Below are 23759 nucleotides of genomic sequence, written 5' to 3' on the forward strand. Positions count from 1 at the left end.
GTGCTTATTTTGATGAACTGTTCGGTACTTACGTATTAACGCCACCGCAGCTACAGCTTTACTTAAAAACAAAGTAGTCAATCGGATTTCGATGGAAAACAGAATATAAATGATTATTTATATTTATTTATTTTATAAATATAATTTAACCAAACTTAACCTACGCTTGCTAACCTTGACTAATTAACACCGTAAGTTTTTTGAGTATTTATTTAATAAATTCAGTAATTACAATTATTTATTATTTAAATAATCAAATTGCAATAATTAATGAATTTATTAAATAAATACTCAAAAAATTATGGTGTTAATTAGTCAAGGTTTAGCGAGCGTAGGTTAAGTTTGGTTAAATTATATTTATAAAATAACTATTTATTTATTTATGTTAAACTCTGCCCATTTTCCACCAAAATCCGTTTGACTACTTTGTTTTTAAATAAATCTGTAGCTGCGTTGGCGTTACTACGTAAGTACCAACTGTTTTTTTTATTTAACTGGCAAATTGAATTTAAATAGCACTGTTGTGATTGTGGAAATAGAGAAGGTTTAATTTAATACTTTTTATTTAAACCTCTGTAAAATACAATTTTATTACATGACACTGTCCAAGCTTTGAATTATCATTAGACAGTCTGCCCTCTTAAAAACATATTCAAAGAATTATCTTAAAATAACATAGACAAACATGCATCTTCAGCCATGTAAGAAAAAAGTGAATTCTTAGCCAATTGATTATTCTATTTCTAGTGTAACCTATTATTTTGTCTATAAATTACTGTTTATATTTAAATTACATCTTGATAATTGTGAACTGAATGAATAATAAAATTAAATTTGTTACATAGTTTTTCCAAGCTAACTTTCATTTCCAAATTTTAACAGCTCATTAATTACACTATAATTTAAAATATGTTTTTTCTTTAAGTGCTAGATTAAGGTATTTCTTTTGTTCAAAATATTTTTTTAAATTAGAATATGAAGCACGGTTCAAAAGTAAGGCTGATTATTTTCAGAAAAAAATTTATAATGTTTTCAAATACTTACATATTTACTTTATTTTTCTACACAATCACCATTTTGTTCCAAACACACTAATATAATACACTGTCATTCACTCGTGCCATGGAGGCTGGCTCTCCCACTTCTTTGTAATTCTTCATCTCACCCAGTGCTGGGTAGACTTCTTTTATTGTGGGAGGGTTGATGTATTCTGGTGGTGTTGTTATTGGGGTGTAGGTGTTGAAGTTTAACCCTCCGGGTTGGTCTAGTGGTAAATGTATCTTTGCAAATCAGCTAATTTCCAAGTCAAGAGTTCTAATGTTCAAATCCTAGTAAAAGGCAGTTACTTTTATAGGGTTTTGAATACAAGATTGTGGATAACGTTGTTCTTTGGTTGTTGGGTTTCAATTACACAAATCTTCGACCTATAAGAGATATGGTATGACCTATAAGAGGTATGATAGGTTGGTCGACCTATAAGACTGTACTTCACTTATACTCATATATATCATCCTCTGAAGTAATAACTTTATTTAGTTAAGATGAACTAGTTTATGCAAAAAACTCTATACTCTATTTTTGACATGATAACCATAACTATTCTAGCTATATTAACTGGGAAAGCAATACAATTTAATAACAAATTGCTATATTTAACAAAACATGATTAATATATTATTACACTACACATTATATTTTATGGTATAAAAAATACTCGACGAAAGAAATAGAAAAACATTTTAAAGTATACATATAATACAGACATAATTTTATTATAGTACACTAATTTTCTATTTTAAAATATTTTGTTTAAAAACGTTCTTTTGAATGCAATTCAATTTTAGAAACAACAAGCTGTTATGGGCTGTTTGTATGCTTTTTATACTTATTATAATGGGAAATTATCTTATATGTTGCAATATATAAGCTGCATCAGTGCAAACACACACACAACAAAATAAATATATATATATAAGCAAAATAAAAAAAACTTCTGCCGTAAAAAAACACATCTAAGGCAAAAATGTGGTTAATATATTGTTAAGTCAATACAATAATAGTGGTTGCGCTTCAATCATTCCAGATGCCTGACCAGGATAGGTCCCGGGTTCAAATCCTGGTCAGGCATGGCATTTTTATACACGCTACAAATCATTCATCTCATCTGAAGTAATACCTAACAATAACCTAATAATAAACTGGAAGTTAAAAAAAAAAGAAAAAAAAGAAGATGCAGATAAACAATATCTTGTTATAATACTTTGTTTTATTAAAATAAGTATGTAAATATGTATACGTATTACAGGATTATCTAAATAAATAAAAACGACACATGTATAATAACAGCGTAACAGCAAATATGTTAATTAAGTGGTTTTCAGAAGATTAGGAGAGTCGTAACCTTCCTAAACATGTTACTGATGCGATTTCTATTTAGAAGATACAAATACTAGAGGATGGGCCTAATATAAATAGTTTTCTTGTAAAGGGGTTTACAAGAAAAATATCTATCACAGTTAATTTTTCATAGTCATATTGAAATCACTAGAAATGCTTTGTGGAACAAATTTAATAGAAACAATTTAATAGTGATTAGGAATAGTAAAAAAAAAAGAAATGTGAAGTATACATACTTCATTGGCAGCTCGTTCCATCCCAACAGATCCCAACCATCCCAACTGACGATATTCATCGTCAGTTGACAGAGGTGTATAGCGAGAAGTGTATGTCTGTTCATCCAAGCAGTGGCGTCACTCAGGGTCCCCAGTTGCAAACAAGTTCAAACAAACTCATTCTCCTGGCAAAGTCATGGTCAGTGTTTTTTGGGCTCTTAAGGGTATACTGCTGATCGATTTCATGGATCCTGGGACAACAATCAACTCAGTTATTGTGGAACACTAGGAAAACTCAGGCAAGCTATCCTCCTCCTTTTGCTGCTTCAACCATACGATTAGAAAGTGCTGGTGAAACTCGTAATGCAAACATTGTTCCTCGCACACGTTTTATTTTTCCCCAATCCTTTAACTAAAATATATAAATAAAAAATAATTAATAAACATTATAATATAAATATAATTTGGCTGTGATATTACAAATTCTTTCCCTGCATAGATTAAATTAATAAAACATCTTACATTGGTAATTAAATTATTATGAAAAATTATAGGAAGTAAAAATTAACAATTCAATTATCGTTAAGTTGAAATGAAAATAATCTTTTAACACAAAGAATATGAACTTACTTATCTAAGAGTTAAATATATTTTTTGTATTTTCAATTAATGTAAACTATACTACAGCAATTCAAACATTTTGAATATATGAAAGAAAATTTAGAGAGTAAAAATCTTTCAATTGTCACAATTTAATTATGTACTTAAATCAATAAACTTAAGAAATGAAGACGACTACTTTTTGATATACAACTACAAAACAATTTGAAGTTGACAAAAAATTTATATTTAACTTTAATTATAAAATGGTTAAGATTAAAAAAAAAAATGTAAATTATAAATCTGTTTGAAGAAAGGCTGTAATTTTTTGTTATAATTCTTATTCAACTGATACAAATTTAAAACTACTTAACTATTTAAAAAAAATTATAAAATGCGGTTGAAAAAACTAACAACCAACAATTACACCAGATATATTTTTTATTTTATACAACAATTAACTAAAACCAAAAGCAGATTTACAAAGAAAGATCAGAATTCATTTCATATTTCATGAAAATCATTTAACAAGTAATAAAGAAACAGCTGTAGAGAGACTAACATGGTTTATTTCTGCTATTTTATGATCTTAAGAATCTAAAGGAGAATTTGTGATTGTTTGTTTGTTTGTTGCAAAGTCAAAAAAATTACAGAAAACTTTGAAAGTAGTGCATAAGAAAACTCAAAAAATACTCACAGATCACATAAAAGTAATTTATAAAGTAATTCTATAATGAAGATTTACAACTATTTTATCTTTAAAATATTACAATGTTATTGTATTATAAAATAAAAAACTATATGTATATAACTGCTACATAATATCGAATTAGCCATTAAAGATATCACTTTCGTGATTATGGAACGCAAGAATGGCAGGAGTTTAATTATTTCTCCCTACAGATCACAGAGACTGGACTATGTCCCTTGCTGCTTTATCTTTCTACTATCAGGCGGGTTATTGGGTGTTATTTAGAGGCGGTTGTAAATTTTAAGCTATATTTACGGACCAGCATGAAAATAATTTACTGGGTCTAACTGTGGGAGACTGGCTTTTGAGCCTCGTACTCCCCTTCAAGGCATGACTGAAAGCGTGATTCCCCTTCAGTACGTTCGCTGAAGTCCTTTTGGTGCTAAAGCTTTCGGGCTAGCAGGAATACACCTACCCGGACCCTAGTTATTTTGGAGGAAGCAATGCGCTCCCTTCTCTGGAGGGAGTCACATGGCTGACTGATTTTGTAATTAACAGATAGTTTTGTATTTTAATTTGAACTACAGAAGAATATTAAAATACATTTCATAAAAAAACCGCACTAAGAAAAACCTATTGTAACAGCTGATTAACCAAAGTATTAATGGCAAAGTAACGATCTACTGTAACAACATACCAAACGATGATTTATTAGTAAAAAAAAATTAATATTTGTTGACCAAAATCCACATTTTAAGTAAATGAAAAACAATTATTAAAAGATCAACAGTTTCAGGTGGTGGTCAGAATTCTATTATCAAAATAAGAAAATTTTATTCATTTATAAATAAAGATTAAAAATTACTACACTAACACTGATTCTTGTCATACACATGCAAATTAACAGTCCAAACATAAGCAAATTTATAATATAAGCATACAAAATAAACAAAAAGTAAGAGCTATGCTGAACAGCTCTAGAATAAATAAAATGCTGAAAAACAGGTTATAAAAAAAAAATCAGAATCTAAAATTTTCATTTTAGAATAAAAGTTAGAAATATTTCTAGATTTTTATTAGTTCTTTATAAAAATGTATTCTGGATATCTTCAATTCATAAATTTATAGAAAATATACCTTTCACATAAAACAGAAATGGATGAAAGAAAATCAACAATGTTATATAATAAATTAAGCACATACCTGATTACAACAAACCTTAAAGGGTTCATGATGACTTCTGTCTGTTTAAATCTTCTATCTGTATCTGTCTCCTTTTCAATCTCCCACTGATCACAGTCACTGTATTTCTAGTATTCTCTCACTTCTTACTTTTATCAAATTGCATACCCATCTCATTTTTTTATCCTTAAAATATAAATCTAATCATACCTTTGTAATATAGAATCCAATGTAACTGTAGAGCTTATATTTCCTGTTCTTTTTTATTTTCTGTAAAATGGAAATATCATCCCTCCCAGTTTCATATTCACAGAATTTATTAATTTTCTCTCATTCCCTTTTATTAGTACTCATCAAGAAATTATCACTGGATATTTTTTCCACTTTACTACATTTTATTACATTTGCTTTACACATTCTTCCACTTCAGTAAGTAACTAAGATTATTACATAGCAAAACCCTTTTCATTTGTGCATTCATTTTCATATGTTCCTCAAAAATAATTTCCCTAAATAATTAATATCCTTAACTTTCCTATTAACTTTTCCTCAGTGATACAGAGTAGCTGGACCAAAGGTGCAACCATATCGGAGCGGTATCTGTTGAGAGCCTGACTAAGGAATGATTCCTGAAAGAGGGCAGCAGCTCTTACAGTAGTTGTTACGGGCGTAGGTCAGGATGACTTAAACGGCCATATCAACATCACTCAGTCCTCTGAGTACTGTGCAGCTGAAAGCAATGGAAAACTACAGCAGCTTTTTTTCCAAGAAAATGTAGCTCTGGACAGGCAGGAGTCGGTTTCATAATGAACAAGAAGATAGGGAAGAGAGTAGAGTATTTGAAATTGCATAACGATAGAATCATTGTAATAAGGATAAAATTGAAACCTAAACCGACAACGATTGTTAACATCTATATGCCTACAAGCGCCCATGATGATTATGAGATTGACCGAGTATACAAAGAAATTGACGAAGCAATTAAACGCATAAAAGGCGATGAAAATTGAATAATAGTTGGAGACTGGAATGCAAGCATTGGAAAAGGCAAAGAAGGAAATATAGTGGGTGAATACGGGCTGGGCAAAAGGAATGAAAGAGGGGACCGACTTACATAGTTTTGCATGGAATATAATTTAGTAATTGCCAACACCCAGTTTAAAAATCATAATAGAAGAATATACACATGGAAAAAGCCAGGTGATACTGCAAGGTATCAGATAGATTATATCATGGTTAAGCAAAGATTTAGAAATCAACGCGTCGACTGCAAAACTTACCCTGGAGCATATATTATAGCGATCATAATCTAGTGATAATGATATGTAGATTGGGGTTTAAAAACCTGAAGAAAAGGTGTCAGATGAATCGGTGGAATTTAGAGATGCTTGATGAAGAGGAGGTAAGAAGATTTTTGAGGAGGATAGCAAGAGGTCTGAGTAAAAAAGATAAAGTAGAAAATGTAGAATGGGAGAATGTTAAAAAGGAAATTCTTAAATCAGCAGAAGCGAACTTATGCGAAACAAAGAGAACTGGTAGAAAACCTTGGATTTCAAACGATATATTGCAGCTGATGAATGAACGTAGGAAATATAAGAATGCTAGTGATGAAGAAAGTAAAAGGAACTATAGACAATTAAGAAATACTATAAACAGGAAGTACAAACTAGTGAAAGAAGAGTGGATTAAAGAAAAGTGTTCAGAAGTGGAAAGAGAAATGAACATTGGTAAAATAGATGGAGCATACAGGAAAGTTAAGGAAAGTTTTGGGGTACATAAATTAAAATCCAATAATGTGTTAAACAAAGATGGTACACCGATTTATAATACGAAAGGTAAAGTCGATAGGTAGGTAGAATATATTGAAGAGTTGTACGGAGGAAATGAATTAGAAAATGGTGTTATAGAGGAAGAAGAGTGTCGAAGAGGATGAAAGGGGGAGATACAATACTAGATCTGAATTTAAGAGAGCATTAAAAGATTTGAATGGCAGAAAGGCTTCTGGAATAGACGGAATACCTGTAGAATTACTGCGCAGTGCAGGTGAGGAAGCCATTGATAGATTATATAAACTGGTGTGTAATATTTATGAAAAAGGGGAAGTTCCGTCAGACTTCAAAAAGATTGTTATAGTCATGATACCAAAGAAAGCAGGAGCAGATAAATGTGAAGAATACAGAACAATTAGCGTAACTAGCCATGCATAAAAAATATACATGCGACATACAATGCCGAAAAGTACAGGAGAAACAAGCTTTCAGTCAGAAATATAATTTGTTTACATCAAAAATTAATTTAAATGCCAGGAAAAGATTTTTGAAAGTATATGTTTGGAGCATCGCTTTATATGGAAGTGAAACTTGGATGAACGGAGTACCTGAGAAGAAAAGAAGCTTTTGAAATGGGGTGCTATAGGAGAACGTTAAAAAATCAGATGGGTGGATAAAGTGACAAATGAAGAGGTGTTGCGGCAAATCGATGATGAAAGAAGCAATTGGAAAAATATAGTTAAAAGAATACAGATTTTTTAGGCCACATATTGAGGCATCCTGGAATAGTCACTTTAAAATTAGAGAGTCAGGTAGAAGGAATAAATTGTGCAGGAAGGCAACGACTGGAATATGTAAAATAAATTGTTAGGGATGTAGGATGTAGGGGATATACGGAAATGTAACGACTAGCACTAGATAGGGAATCTTGAGAGCTACATCAAACCAGTCAAATGACTGAGGCAAAAAAAATTTCCTATACCCTCTCTCTTTCCCTGTTAGAATATTGTTTCCATTTTTACTTCCAACTGTATATGCAGTTTTGTTTATATTTATTCCCAACCACTTTTCAGTTACTGGATTTCTCTAATGAAGATCGATCACTTTATCTTGTTAATCTTTAACTACATATATCATAAGTAGAAATGTATAGTCTTATTTTCTTATATCCGAGTCTTCCTTACTGCCTCTATTACGATTCTCTTTATGTTAGCCTCTGCAACCATTATAAGGTATTACTTCAGAAGATGAATGAGAATGATATATATGACTGTAAATGAAGTGCAATCTTGTAAGTCTCAGGTTGATCATTCCTGAGATGTGTGGTTAACTGAAACCCAACCACCGAAGAACACCAATATCCACGATCTAGTACTCAAATCTGTATAAAAGTAACTTCTTTTACTAGAATTTGAACCTTAGAACTCTCGACTTCGAAAGCTGATTTACAATGAAGAATTTACCACTAGACCAAGCTGGAGTTGATCTACATTAGGGCTAGTGTTGTATATCAGGATATACAAAGGATTAACACTTGACTTTCTAAATAGAAGGTTGATGTTGAGATCAAGCTAAAGCACTTGTGTTTTAAATTTTAATTCTATTAGCACCTTGATGCTGTCTCTTAGCCTTCACTCTATTGACAAATTTGTTTATGTGATTGTAATAATATTCTAGTAACATAAAATTTGATACTTTATTTACAAGCTAGGTGTTGTATAAGCAGAACACTAAAACATAATCATACACTAAGATCTTTTTGTAAAATTTATTTTGAGATAAATTTTTTAAATATTATATGAATATTATGGGTTTTGATTTTCTTATTTTCATTATTATTTCTCTTGTTGAAATGCAATATAACTTATCAACTACAAAAAGCTGGCTTCAAACACATGTCTTGTTTGAATCAATAATATTGCTAGATGACAACATGTTGTGTCATGTCAAGAGAATAATAATGAAAATTATAAAAAACATCAGCCTGATAAATAATGTTAGTCAAACTAAAAATTTTAAATAGCTATAAATCAGAATGGCTAAATGTAAGAGATTTATAAAATAACTATGTTTTTTCTTTATGATATTGAAGTAAAAACGTACAATTAAGTAAACATAAACTGATTATGATTATGAAACCCATACCATAATTGGTTTCAACTGTTTGATGTTAGGACAATTTAAGGTGACTTCTCCACCACCCTGAGGTTCCATTCCTCTCTTTTTGATAATCAATTCAAGACCTGGATCAACAACCATAAACCTTCGTAAAACTGCTAAAGCTCCATTTTTAAATGCATCTACTGAAGGGTCTTTCTATATAAAACAGAAACAACATTATCAATTATGTGTGTATGTGTGTGTATGTGTGTGTATGTATATATATATATATATATATTTTTATATATATATATATATAAATACACACTGGATGAGCAACTTAAAACCACACAAAATTGGTTCAAACTGCAGTAATTTGAGTGTCATCTAAAACGCTGCTAGCGTAGCTGCTATTACTACTGCCACTACTGATTAAGAATGTTACTTCTCTTGTCTACTATTATCAATTGTTAACTACTCATGCTTCAGTGCAGTGGAGTTTCTTCTGCAGTTGTATTCTTCTAAAAGCTTATTCAATGATTATTATAGTGGAAGCTTATGTACACTCTGGATCTTTTTAAGAAATGTGTCAAATATTCATAAAATAACTTCCAAATGCCAGTATCCCAGCAGAGTAGCATACATAATTTGGTTAACAAATATTACACAATGGGTCGGTTTAGAATGCAAAACAAAATAGGGCAGCTTCCATTAGGGGTCCAGAGGCTATAGCCAATATTCAAAGAGAATTTCTGTTGGTTCAAAAAAAATCTATTATGCAAGTTGTCAAAACAAAGAGATGTAAAATACACATCTTGTCGTAAAATTCAAAAACATTGACAATGAATAGAGATATACCGATACTCTATTTACGCCTGATGAGACATGGTTTCATTTATTTGGGCAAGTAAATTTGCACACCAGTACTGGGTGACTGAAAATCCTTACCAGATGTTTGAACCAAAACATCATTAAGTAAAATTTCATTTCAAGATGAGAAAATCTGTGTCTGTTGAAGTGCTGTATCTGGAAATCATATAGTGGGGTGTCAATATTTTTTAACCAGATTGTCATCCCAACCCTATAGGGAGCTAACTGATTACATCACAAAGTCATTGGTCAGAACGCACCAATGTAAATGCATCAGCAGATATTTGCATCAGTAAAATACAAATCGGATTTCGCCTTCACGTAGGCCTCAAATGGACATCTTCACATCCAACCTAACATGATTCCCTCAAACTAACCGACGAAACTGTGGAAGCGCAAACCCCTTGCCTAGTCAAAATCTGACAGCACCATTCGTGACTGTGAATGCTTCAGAAAATGAACGAGGAGTTTAAAGTTAAATCAGTGCTACACTTATACCAATCAAAATTATGTCTTACGCAACATAGACATTCAGACCTAAACCCAATTAAGTCGACCAATTTAGGTCACCTAACAAGGGGAATGCAACCCCATTCTGGTCCACGCAGGGGCCAGGGAAAAACCCCGCACCCCCACCCGGTCGCATCATGGTGTCTCGTGTGGCATTACCAAGTCATAATCACAACCGCCATTGGTGGAGGGAAGCCACGCCCCCGGCCGTACGGGTTAACATACCCCAGCAGCGCAGTCACCCCCACAAGCGGAAGTCCCAAACCAGACTGTCAATACATAATTGTCCAGTACAATTTTCAAAGAATTCTATGCACAGTTAACAAATCATGAAAAAGAGGCTTCTCCCAGAAGATGGAGCAACATCTCAAATATCAAATGATTCATGTAGCTCTTACAGAAGAACAATCTGTCTGCAGAGAGTGGTAGCCTTCACAATTCCCAGATTCTTCTAGTTATGATTTTTTCTTTCCGGACTGTTTGAAGGATAAAATTTATGAATCAAATCCCCATAATACTGATGAACTCAAAGCAAATTTTCAACAAGAAATCGATGGTACTAACAAAAATGTTTTATATGATCACTAGAGCACAAAAGTGAATTGCTGCTGCACAGGGCTCATTTCGATTATCTTTTGTAAAAATATGGTAAGTATGTAAAATTTTGTAATGCAAATACAAAACTTATGTTGCAACAGTGTTTAACTGTATCGGTTTGGTTTTATGCTGCTCAGCCAACACACACACAGTAATGTGCAGATTAATTCGAACACAAGAAAGTAATTTATTAAAACGTATCTTTATTTTTTTTTAAAAATCATACGTGTACAATTTGAGTATCTAGTAATTAAAATGCCCTCCTTTATTCTTCATCACTTCATAAACATATTTTGTCATCTATTTAACACTGTACTACACACTTGTTTGATTTCTTCATCACGAAACCATACTGATAATATTGCTTTAATGAGATCATTTTTGGGGGTAAAATTCTTTAGTCATTTTTTAACTATTGCTCAAATATTTTCAACTGGGTTTATGTTATCAGTCCATGGGAGCACTTTAATGTTTCATTCTTCAAAATATTTTTCCACTTTTTCAGCAGTATCGTATGGCACCAGATCTTGTTGGAGCACTTCATTGCCTAGTAGAAATTTGTTTTGAAGTTGTGTCACAACCCACATCTGAGGGTCTTCAGTTGTGAAACAACTCCAAAAAATTTTTTCTGGGGATGTTTAACTGACTGTTGGATATGAGCCAGTATATGTATTTTCATCTGATGCTTTTCTACAATAATGGTATGGAACCCTTTGCCCCTGTAATAAAAATATGACTCATCAGAAAACACAACATCTTTCCAGTCTTCTTTGATTCAGTTAGCATGTGCTTTAGCTCACAAGAGCCTTTATTTGCACTTTGTAGTGTTAAAAGCAATTTTTAGCTGGCTGACAAGCTTTCTGTCCAGCTGCAGAAAGTTGGCATCAAGCAGCTGTCACATGTAAATCTGTTTCACTGGCTGCTAGTTCTTGATTTAAGTCCACAGTAGACAATTTTGAATTAAGTTTACTTTTTCTCACTAATAACTTATCTGTCTTGGTGTAGTTTTCCTTTTACAGCCTCATTCGCCTTCCCTTTGAGGTGAAAAGGAACCAGTTTCTTTAAATTATTTAAAAATACCATTCACTGTCCCTAGTCCAAAATCACATTCAGAAGCTATTTGTCATGCCATACTGGTATACGCAGAAAGAGAAACAACTTTTGAATGCTTTCTAGGAGTTATGTCTGTTATTATATACTCAAGATAACAGAACAAAAAATACGATTGTGTAATAAAAAAACTGATGTGGGCACCACATGACTTCCTTGTATGCCTATTAAATTACATATACACATTTTTTGCTGTACTTCATTTAAATTTATTTCATTTGAAAGCGAGATATGATCTTCCAACTCTTTAATAATGTAGACAGTTACACAATTGCATTTTGATGGATATCACACTGCATCACATTTTTTTGTGGTGTCTGTATCAGCATTTTATATTAGTTTATAAATTAATTTTGTTTTACATTGCTCTAGTAGTTATGTGGTGTAAGTGAGAACATGTCAGAACCGTAACCATGCACACATCAGTTCCAATCCGACTTCATATACACATATTATTTTTTAACTTTTATTTTTTAATTTAAATAAATTGATTTATTAATAATTAACCTCTGTAAAAATTTTTGAATTAAAATGAGAAGAACATAAAATTTTATTTCTCTAACAACTTCTGATTTTTTTCATTTTTTTTTTTTATTGTTACTATTGAATTATTATTTATTGCAAAACTTTTTTTACAATCAAAGATCAATAATTATTAATAAATTAATATACTTAAATTTAAAAAAAAGGTTAAAAAAGGAGATGAAATTTGATGTGAACCGATGTGCCTTCCCCATGTAAGGTCCAAATATTTCATTAATTAAAATTTTATTTGGCTATAACTCTGGAATCAATGAAAATAAGTACCACTTACGTATGATATATTTTTGAAAAGCTTTCAATGATGGCTTATTACTGGTGTTAAAAAAAGTCCAAAATCTAAATTTTTTGGATTTTGGGTTTTTTTAGACACTTTTGTTCCAGTAAACTCAATCAAAGTGGGAGATGCACAACTAGATGTTTCAACCGCAGTCCTAAATCCAAAATTTCAACAACTTATGGCTAATTGATTTTGAGTTATGCGAGATACATAATGTATGTATGTACATACGACGTCACACCGAAACTAGATATATCCATTGAGATCTGGACACCGAAATTTTTCAAGATCACAATACTTCCTCCTTTACTTCTTAGAAGGAAGTAAAAATGAAATAAACTTCCACAAAAGACTATCTATAAAATGAAAACTGCTAAATAAACAAAGAACAATAATGTCAAATTACACAGACAATTAAAGAATGTGTGTGTGTGGTCAAGTAGTGACCACACTTTTTGATATAAACAAAAAATTCATTGTGTTCAGATTAATTTGCATGCTACTATATATATATATATATATATATATATATATATATAAGATAGACAAATATGATATTAATGTAATAATCTACTTTAATGAAAGTTTTATTTATATAATACAGGTTGTAAAAATGAAATATTTTGAATTGTAAATTTGGCAGAATTTTTAGCTGATACTGGCAGGCTTATAATGGTGGCAGTTAGATTTCCTAAATAAGCCATTTAGTACTTACAGAACAGTAGCAGGAGAAACAGATGCCTTTCCTATTAAACAATTTTACAAAAACGGTATGATTTTTATATAAATTAAAACTTATATGATTTGAAGCTTATGAAATGTTATTTCTAGAATTTTTTACTAAATAATTTTGGGGCAAATGCAGGAGTTACAGTATAGGATGTGTAAACAGAGTTAAGAATGCAGGAGTTACAGTATAGGATGTATAGAGTTAAGAATTAAGTTTACATCTGGTTGAAGTTGGACATGCTTAGTTTCCTCAATGAAGTTTTGTGTTTTTCAGTGAAATATAAGTGACTTTTTAAGTTCATTTTGTATTAAAGTGTATGCTCATCTGTTTCTTTATCATCCGTGTTTTTGTAAAGCAATTTAAGCCAGTAAGTAGTATTTTATTTAACAAAATGAATATATTTAGGTTAGTTATGAAAAAAAAATTACATGCTATACATGTCGTACACCGGAAGAAATTGGCTACAGGCCAGTTGGGCTGTATTACCATGTCGTACATGAAATAGGGCTGTTTACTGTTATCATTGTTTACTTTCCTACTTTTTTTATGATAAACTGCCTAACTATTTGGCATATTTCGCAAGTACCTTTATTCTTATTGAATTTCACTCTTTGTTCATTTAATGTTGAAGAAACATTTTCATCATTAAATTATTTAATTTACTTTAATGCCCAATTATACTATTTTGTTTGATTTGTTGAAAATGTCAGTGAACCTCAACAGTTATCATTATTATTGGAAAAATTAAAGGTGGAAATCAAAACAGAAAACACGACTTTAAGTAATTATTGTCTACTCCAATAACAAAACAAAAGGCTAGTTGATTTGAACATGGAAAATTAAAAAATTCCAGTTAGAATTATAAAAAAAAAATTAAATTCATTCATTAAATTGATTCGATGAAGAGGGAGACAATACAATATTTTACAGAATTGCAAAAATGTGGATAATTGTGAAAAGTAAAAAGGAAAAAATTAGATTTATGTAATAAGTTTATGATAGTCTGCATAAAAGATCAGAAATTAATTCTGTAATAAGATTAGGTATTGAATCAGGTAAGAGAATCGATTTTTTTCATTGGCTCTTGTAACTATTTAAAAGAAAATTACAGTTCTGCACAACTGTGGCAAGCTTAAGGGTAGTAAAATTTTTATCTCTACATTTTATAACAAAAAGTGAATCAATCTAAAAACTTTGTTTGAAAGAGGAAGTATTTACAGAAAGCATACTATACCCTGAATCCCAGAATAAACGAATCTTTATAGATGAAAAATTCTATCATTACAATGAACTCTGCAATGATTTCTTCAATAAAAATGTTATTTAGGAAATTGAAATATGGAAAAAAAATTTAGGAAAAGTAAAAGAATTTCTGCTAAAACAGGTGGCCGGTCATGAAAATTATCAACTTTTTTTCATTCTGAAGTAGATCAGTATCTTCTAGTAAATCAGTCTAGAATTAATGATAAACCTAACACTGAAAGTATCAATGAATATTAGTACATTTATATTAATTATCTTTTTTAATTTACCCGGTATTTTAGTTAAACTACAGAAATTCTTTTAGTTAACCACAAATCTGTTTATAATTTGAAAATTTTATTTATGACGAAAGACATTTCAAAGTTAAAAAATAAATTTTCAACCTATGAAGTAATTCAGTATTCTGCTGTTAAACTTCTTTATTCAGGCAGGCAAGTGGAGGCACTAATTACAGAATCATAAAAGGAAATAAATATGATAAAGTATTTAGATTTTGCTGATAATGATATCATAGAATTGAATTTGGATTCTCAAGCAATATATTTAATTAAGTGTGAAAAGTAGAATTTCTTGATAATGGGGAATTTTAATAAAAACTCTGTGATACAACACGTTATCCTAGAGAATATTATTTTTAATATTCATCACTTGGAAAGAGTTAATAGAAACTCTTTACAGATAGAGTTAAATAATGAGGAAACTTTGTGGTTCTTTTTTTATGACTTTAATCTAGTTTTATTGAATGGTCAGATAGCAGGTGATGATGAAAATGTGTACAGCTTTATGCAGTAAGTTTTTTGATCCTATTGTAAGAATGACAATGTTTGTACTTTTTGTAACAGTGTATTTGTTTTGGAAAAGGAAATAAAGATTGATTTTAAACCACTGAGAAACAAGAAAGTTGTAAACAACTAGTTGTCATGTTTTCAAAGAAAGACCAAGTAAGAAACAAAATGAAAACTGGTACAGATTTTAAGTTGCCAAAAGAAATTTCTATTGCTCATTGAAAAAAAAATTAAGAAAAGAAGTTTAAAAGAGCCATATATTTAATTTTTTGTAATTTGTTCTAATGAAATTCATGATCCTAAATCTAAGCATGGACCTTTTGATTTTATAGTATATAAAAAACTGATTCTCTCATTAATACTTACTAAAAATTATTTTCATATTTAACTAAACTTCCATATTTAGCAAACTATTCATGATTTTATGCAAAATATAACTTTTTTCATTTAAAAATTTTTCCAAATGAAGTAATTATTAATTTTTTTAAAAACATCCATAAGATTTCCAATGATTTATATTTCAGTTAAAATATTGGTAATTATTTAGAAAGATAACGCGCATTCGAAAGTCAATAACCTTAGCTTATATTGTCATTTTTACTGTGCTAATTGTAAATGTATTATTATACAAAGGGTTTCGTTTAATTTAGTTTTCTTGTAATTTAATCATGTTAATGTTTCATTACAATCTATCAATAACTGAAATTGTCGCAATTTTATTGAAATTAAGAAATCAAGAAATTCATGGTTAGAATTAGGTAACTAATGATTCTGTACAATATCAACATAACCTAACGCTCATTAAGGTCTAATTTAACCTCATTAAATATTAAATTTGGCAATTTAAAATGTAAAAACAAGAGAATACTGATACAAATTCAAACATTACTCTCGCCGAATATGTATTTTTTGATAATCATTTTAAAGTCTTTATACATTAAAAACTACAATAAGGCAATAATTTCTTTTGTATATTTGCAATCAATGTGGAGCAAAACAACAATTTATGTCACGATTATTGACTTTTGAATACATGTCATCTTTCTTAATAATTACAAAAATATTCTTGCGAATTTTATACTTAATATTCTCTGGTAATTTCTTACTGCTTGTAAAACAAACAAAATATTACTATCGCAGATATGATAATATTAATTCCAATAAAGTGTGAATTTTATATACACTTTAAGAAGGTGAGAGACCCAAAAATTTACATAGGTCTTTATTAGGAAATTCTGTGAGAATAATTTACTCTCTCCAAAAGGGAAAAATATTCCAAATGCAAAAGAAAAAATTGTAATCCCTTCAGATCAAGAACTTCAAGAAGGAGAAAAGCTCCATTAAATTCTCAACTGAATTGAGGTTGAATTGAAAAAAAAAGAATAAACATAAATTGCGATGAGTGTTTTTAAAAGTTTGCAATTGATGGTTGGTTATCACAAAGATTATAGTCGATCAAGCAAACAGTAAATTCTGGCTTAAATTTACACTAAAATGCTGTAAAAAATACACAATTAGCAGTTATTTAGGGGAGCACCACACAAAAAAAAATGTGTTTAACATGGATTGTAACACAATAGTTCATATGATTATCCTAATAACAAATATATAAGAACATACGTTTTGGGAAGTGTTACAATACGTATGTTTGACAATACTTATGTAATTTTAATACTTTAAATACATAATAATATTATCTACATTTACATTCTATTAAATAAACCACCTAACAGAATATTGAGATAAGACATATCTTTAATTTAATAGAATTTAAATATAATTTAACAGTACAGAGAAATAACATAAATCTTAAAAAAGATTAATTTCAGTAAAGTAATATATATACATAAATATATAGAAATATCTTAAAAAATAAACTTACTTGATTATTAGTAACCCCTCTAAGTGTAATATTGAGAGATTTTTTACAAAAAGGTGCTAATGCTAAAATTACTTCTAAATAATAACCTATACCACGTAGTCGACAACATTCATGAATAAGAGAACCACCAATCAAAGATCCTGGTGTAAAAGAAAATGCTGTACCAGTCTCATTAACTTCTAGCCACGTTCCATTTGACATTTTATCTAAGAGTCGCAGTAAATTTACTTCATATTCTGAAAGAAGATCATTAAAAAAATTCAATAGTATTTACAAAAGATAAATGTTTAAAGAATTTAAATACAGAAAGCACTGTCCAGTGATAAGATGCACAAACTTCCATCAACACTGATATTATACCAAGTGAACAACTGAAAACTGAACTAAGCCAGCTCAAACTGCAGTTATTTGAGTATCGCCTTTAATCCTGCTACTACTATTGGTTGTTTGTTACTACTTTTTTCTAATGTTGTCAGCATAAACTGTTGATTAAATATAGTAGTTCTGTTCTTTGCAGTTGTGTATATCTAAAATAACTTATTCAATCGAGGAAACGGTTGTTACAGTGAAAGCTTACAGCAGAATATGGTTAAAAATGGTGTACGGCCATAGCCAATATTCAAAGAAAAATTTCTACCAATCTGAAAAAACCTATACATAAGTTATTACAGCAAAGTGATGTAAATATAGTTCTTGCCTTAAGATTCTTCATGATTCTGAAACCATATCGTATAACAACTTCAACTGTGTGACAAGACTTAAGAGACACAGACAGAACAAATGTTTTTTCATTTTCTTATTAATTTTCTAATAAATCTTTGTATATTTTTTTAAAAATCCTGTATATTTGACATATAAGCTTCAATAAATTATAATTTAAGTAATAGCATATAATAAATAAGTCATTTAATAAATACAACCCCGATCTGTGCGGTAGAAAGACTAACTTCATCTGGGCTTGAATATATATATATACATACATGCCAGACTTAGTATTATACACAAGGGTAGATTTTTACACTGTATTCTTACCTCACAAGTTTTGACCTTACGAAGTAAATTAAATCAGTTGACAAAAAAGGTAATTAAAGCTCGACTTTCTTGACGAAAGTTAAGCATTTTTAGTCTTAATACTACCTTTAGAAAATATTCGAATTTTATACTTAAAAGCTACTCAAATCTTACCTTTTAAACCAGGTTCATCATCCCGAGTTCTTATATCGGTAATTCTGATAGCCTTACCACTGACAACCGATAATAAGAGTCGCTGTCGCATGTAATTGCTGCCCTTAAAGCACAGAACATTTGAATTATCCGCTGTCATAGTTAAATAATCAGTTCTGTAAAAACAGCAAAAATCTGGAAAGATCCACAGAATTATCTACTAATTAAACAGTAATCAAAATACAGAACTGCAAGTAAATCCATCTCAATAAATGTGATAACTTGATAAAATATACACATTGAATTCACGTGTAATGGTACACATAACCTTTATTTGATAATTCGTACACGAATGAACGGTATAAAGGATGGCAATCTTAGTGAATGGTAACAATTTGTTGGTTCGTTCACTCACTCTATATTTTTCTTGGCACTTATTTCTACTTAAATTATTTGTATCTCAAAATACTATTAGTAAGGCCTCCAAATCTCTTCTAAAATACAAAATAAGTTGTAGTTCATCGTTCAAGCTTCCGGATCAGCTGATTTCTTTCCTTGCAAGGTTCACAATAATTTCATCTATATCGTCTTCGTTAAAATAAATATGTAGCACGTCGATGTCCGAATTACGGTCAGGCATGGCATGGCATGACATTTTCACGCGCTACTAATTGTTATTTCTATTACGGTCATAGCTCAATTGTTTTTAAACTGGGCCAGTAGAAAGAAATAAAGATGGTAACAATAGTCAGACAAACATAATTTTTACACTATAGGTGCTAAACCTATATTTTAGTCTTTAAGCTTTCTTGAGTTTGTTGGTTTCATAAACAGTTTTTACGATTTATTTGACTGTATTGTTTATACTACCAAGGGAGTGTTTGTTGGTGTTATAAACAAACATGTTGGACTGCCTTAAGGAGTGGCCAACGCTGGCGAGGCAATCTCCGCCATTATAAGAGGGCGCCTGTCAGCCAAAAGTACCAGGCTCTTTGTAAGGCTCCAGCTAAGCAGCGAAGGCGACTTCAGAGAAGTGTAGAGTTTTCTGAATTCCAAGGGAGTCGCCATTCACTCCTTCCAGCTCCCAAAAGATAGCGAGCTCAAAGTGGTTATCCGGGGCATCCCGAAGAAGTAAAAGAGGAGCTGACCTCGCTCAGTTACGAAACAATTTCAGTTAAAAAGCTAACGACAAGGGACGGAAGGGAAACGGTTAGGCAAACTCTCAGACTGCTACAGTGGAACGCCAATTCAGTAGTAGGCAAGACGGCAGAACTTTGCCGTCTGGCTGAGAATCTACTAATCGACGTGATTGTCTGAGACGTGTCTGAACGCGAACAAACAACTGACCATTCGGAATTACTTTACGTATAGAACGGATAGGCCAATACGACCCGGACGTCCTGCCAGCGGCGGAACCACAACTTTAGTCCACAGACGCCATATACACACGCGGGTCGACCTCCACACTAACGTGATGGAGCAGACTTGTGTACATGTGGAGCATCTAAGCACGGTGTATCGGCTGATTTCGGCTTATAATAAACCAAACTCAGCGGTACCCGACGCAGATCTAGATGCCGTGCTAGAAAATTGGGATGGGCCCATGATACTCATGGGTGACTTCAACGCTAAGCACGAGTCTTGGAATAGCAATCTGAGAATTGCAAATGGCAGGTTGCTATACTGACGAGCACACCGGTTAGTCGTCATAGGCCCCGAGGTGCCCACTTCGTTCATCGAACGGGCAGATCGAGACCTCATGTATTCGACATCGCAATTATGAAGGCGGTAACAACTCCGGTCATGATTGAAACGATAGAAGACCTCCGCTTGGACCACTCTCCTGTCTTATTGGAGTTGGACCAAGCAGGGGGCGGCCGAGACCTCCCGACTATACTCCGAAGGTCAATGAATTGGAAAAGGTTCTATGAAACTCTCCTACGGAATTACAGGCCAGCGCATCCTGAACTCTTGACCACACCAAAGGAAATCGACGACACGGTCGAACGCGTCATATCGTCAATGACCGAGACTCTGTCCAACAGCTCTACGGAAAAGACCACGAGGCCTATCCGTAATAATCTCACACCTCACGTCTATGATGCTATAGCAGAAAAGCGCCGACTGAGGAGGAGATACCGAATCACTCTGTCCCCCGATGATAAAAGGGCTTTTTATATTCAAACGGACAGAGTGAAACAGCTGCTGGTACAACATCGAGAGGATTCGCGGAATGAATACCTCGCCTCGGTCTCAGACGACCACTCCTTGGTGTTCAGGCTAAACAAAAAACTACGAGAAGGAAAGAAGTCCCACCACCCGTTTGTGAGGCAACAAATCCTTCTGGCATATTCGGAGACGGATAGGGCGGAGGTTTTCGCCGACATCCTGGAGAACCAATTTACTCCAAACCCCACTCCCGCCTCGAAGGACGACCACACAACCGAGTCCTTCCTCATAGATTATTTAGCACAGGTGGAGGACCCCCCACTAGAAATAGACCAAGTCACTGAGGCGGAGGTTTCCGCTGCAATCAAAGCCACAAGCCCCGACAAGGCTCCAGATGTTGATGGGATCGGTGCCCGCACATTCCGGAATGTTTCACCCGCTCTTATAGCGACCATAACCACAATATTCACGTCAATTTTGTACGTTGGATATTTTCCGAATTGCTGAAAAACTGCAAAGGTTGTATGCCTACCCAAACCTGGGAAAAGTCTGCTCTTTCCCTAGAATTACAGGCCGATTTCCTTATTACCAGTGTTGTTAAAGTTATTCGAAAGGATTTTCCTGGAAAGACTTAGGCGACATTTGGGAAAAGGAGTACGGCCTGAGCAATTTGGGTTCAGGGAGAGCCAATCGACGACCCTCAAACTGGTTAAAATAATAGTCTTGTCGGAGGCCTAAAAAGAAAAGCGGTACCTGCAACCATTTCTCTAGATGTAGCTAAAGCCTTTGACAAAGTTTGGCATAGCGGCTTGCTGTATAAATTCGCACATACGACGATTCCCTGTCGCTATGTCAGATTGATACGGTCTTATTTACTAGACCGACAATTTGTTGTACGCGTAGGGAAAACAATCTCCTCAACCATAGACTGCCGCCAACGAGCAGTGCTTTCGCCATTCTTGTACACGCCCTACGTCAACGATATGCCGCTGTCGGAAGGAGTCAAAACAGCTCTATAAGCAGACGACACGGCATATTATTATGAATCCGGAAGTGTAGATTACGCGATCGAGAGACTCCAACGGCAATTGGATCTAGTAGAGCCGTGGCTCGATATGTGGAGAATCAAGGTCAACGGTGAAAAATCGGTGACAGTGATGTTCATATACAAGACACATGCTCCAGCCAGGTAGCTGGAAATCTCAGGAGAGAAAATCCCCTTTTGGAAAACAGTCAAGTACCTGAGAGTAGTCCTGGATAAACGGCTCACCGTAGGAGAACATGTTAAACATGTGACCCAAAGGGGAAAGGCCGTCAGGGCCTCACTATACCCAGTACTGAACAGTGCCAGCCCATATCCACTGGCGACCAAATTGCTCATTTTTCGGCTATACGTCCTGCCGATTCTAATATATGCTTACCCGGCTAGGGGAGCTTTGTTGAACTCCACGCTGCAAAAGAAATTAGAAGTCGTCCAAAACATAGCGTTGCGGACGATATTTGGAACACCGTGGTTCGTCAGAAACGTCACTCTTCGCTACGATGCGGGACTACACACCGTATCCAAGGTGGGCGTGGTGCAGGCACGCAGACTGTTGGGGAGAGCGGCCGTGTCTGAACACGGCCATCTCCGGGAAATCTGCCGAGAGGACCGTACTCCACAGGGTATAAGAAAACGGCCTCTTGCCGTATTAAACGAACCACCGTGAAGAGGCGGTAAGAGAGTCAAAAAATGACAAACCAGGCTTAGGAGCCCGTGTATCGTGTAACCTATAAATGGAAACCGCGCGAAAATGACCGTTTTCACAATTAAATTTTGTTAAAACTATAAAAGGCTAGACAACACCCCACACTGTCCCACGAAGAGACCACAATCTCATTTAGTCAGCATATGCGACTCCCTCTGGAGAACAGGCTGCATTTCTCCCTCCAAATAACTATGGCTCATTCCTGCTAGCCCATAGGTGCTGGTACCAAAGGACTTCAGCGGATGGACTGAATCATGCCAGGATTATTAGGCTCAAAAGCTTAGTCTCCCACGATCAGAACCAGTAAATAAATTCCACGCTGGTCCATATTGATAGGAGAGCAAATTACCAAATCTGTCCATAAATAACACTTAAAATTTATAACTGCCACTAAATAATTGATGAAACCCACCCGATAATAGAAAGATACAGCAGCAAGGGACATTGTCCAGGCTCTGCGATCTGTAGGGAAAAATATTGAATCCCCCACCATTCTTGTATTCCATATAAACAATCTTTTATTCATTAATCACCAGTTATATAAATAATTAATAACCTTTGCAGCAGTCTACATTGTAATACAGCTATTAGTTCACCAAAGGATAGTGTTTCTGCTGAGCACAGTATAATAAGGAAACTACACTATATTAAAGAAAATTAAATCTTTAAGATCTATTTAATATGTATAAATCAATTGTTCTATAACCATCAGCCCAATTTAGCTCAGTTTCTGTCTCATCAAAAACATTTCATGTAACATTTTAAGTATTATTAATATTGTAATACTATTTATATTAAAAAAAATAATTATATTTCATTATAATTTTATTTATTATTAATGTTTTTTTTTTTAAATGTTTGTGTAGTTTTACTTTGAGTTGAGATAAAAGGAATGAAAATCAAATCTTGTATAAATGTAGAATTTTACCATTCATCAGTGCTCTTAGATATGGGACAATGATTATACAAAATTCATGTTGGCACGTTGTGTAACTAGGTTTATTGATAGATTCATTTTTATATATAAATGAAACTATTTTGGTTATTTTTTTGTGATAATTAAGAATAAAAATTTTCATTATCATAATACAAGAATTAAAGACAGCTTACTCAAATTTACTAACATATTTTAATTTAAATGTCCTGATCCTTTGCTG

The 23759-nt window shown here is 32.7% G+C and overlaps 1 protein-coding gene across 1 annotated transcript; it reads right to left on the bottom strand.

Moving 5' to 3' along the window:
• Positions 1–2870: 2870 nt before the first annotated feature.
• LOC142327020 (putative RNA 3'-terminal phosphate cyclase-like protein) lies at positions 2871–18874 on the bottom strand. Its single transcript, XM_075369781.1, has 4 exons — positions 18707–18874; positions 17522–17757; positions 9000–9170; positions 2871–3024 (listed from the first exon to the last, which is right to left on the bottom strand). Exons 1-4 carry the CDS (start codon positions 18843–18845, stop codon positions 2917–2919), a joined length of 654 nt encoding a protein of 217 aa, XP_075225896.1. The 5' UTR covers positions 18846–18874; the 3' UTR covers positions 2871–2916.
• Positions 18875–23759: the final 4885 nt, after the last annotated feature.

Source organism: Lycorma delicatula, chromosome 6 (assembly GCF_047948215.1).
Source record: "Lycorma delicatula isolate Av1 chromosome 6, ASM4794821v1, whole genome shotgun sequence".
Lineage (NCBI taxonomy): Eukaryota > Metazoa > Arthropoda > Insecta > Hemiptera > Fulgoridae > Lycorma > Lycorma delicatula.

What these genes read in the sequence shown, in the direction of transcription:
- LOC142327020 (XM_075369781.1), bottom strand. Translation starts at nt 18,845, where the DNA reads ATGACAGCGGATAATTCAAATGTTCTGTGCTTTAAGGGCAGCAATTAC. An exon ending in GAGGGGTTACTAATAATCAA is followed by an intron (nt 9,171 to 17,521) that starts GTAAGTTTATTT and finishes TGTTTTATATAG; the next exon opens with AAAGACCCTTCAGTAGATGC. An exon ending in AACAGTTGAAACCAATTATG is followed by an intron (nt 3,025 to 8,999) that starts GTATGGGTTTCA and finishes TATATATTTTAG; the next exon opens with TTAAAGGATTGGGGAAAAAT.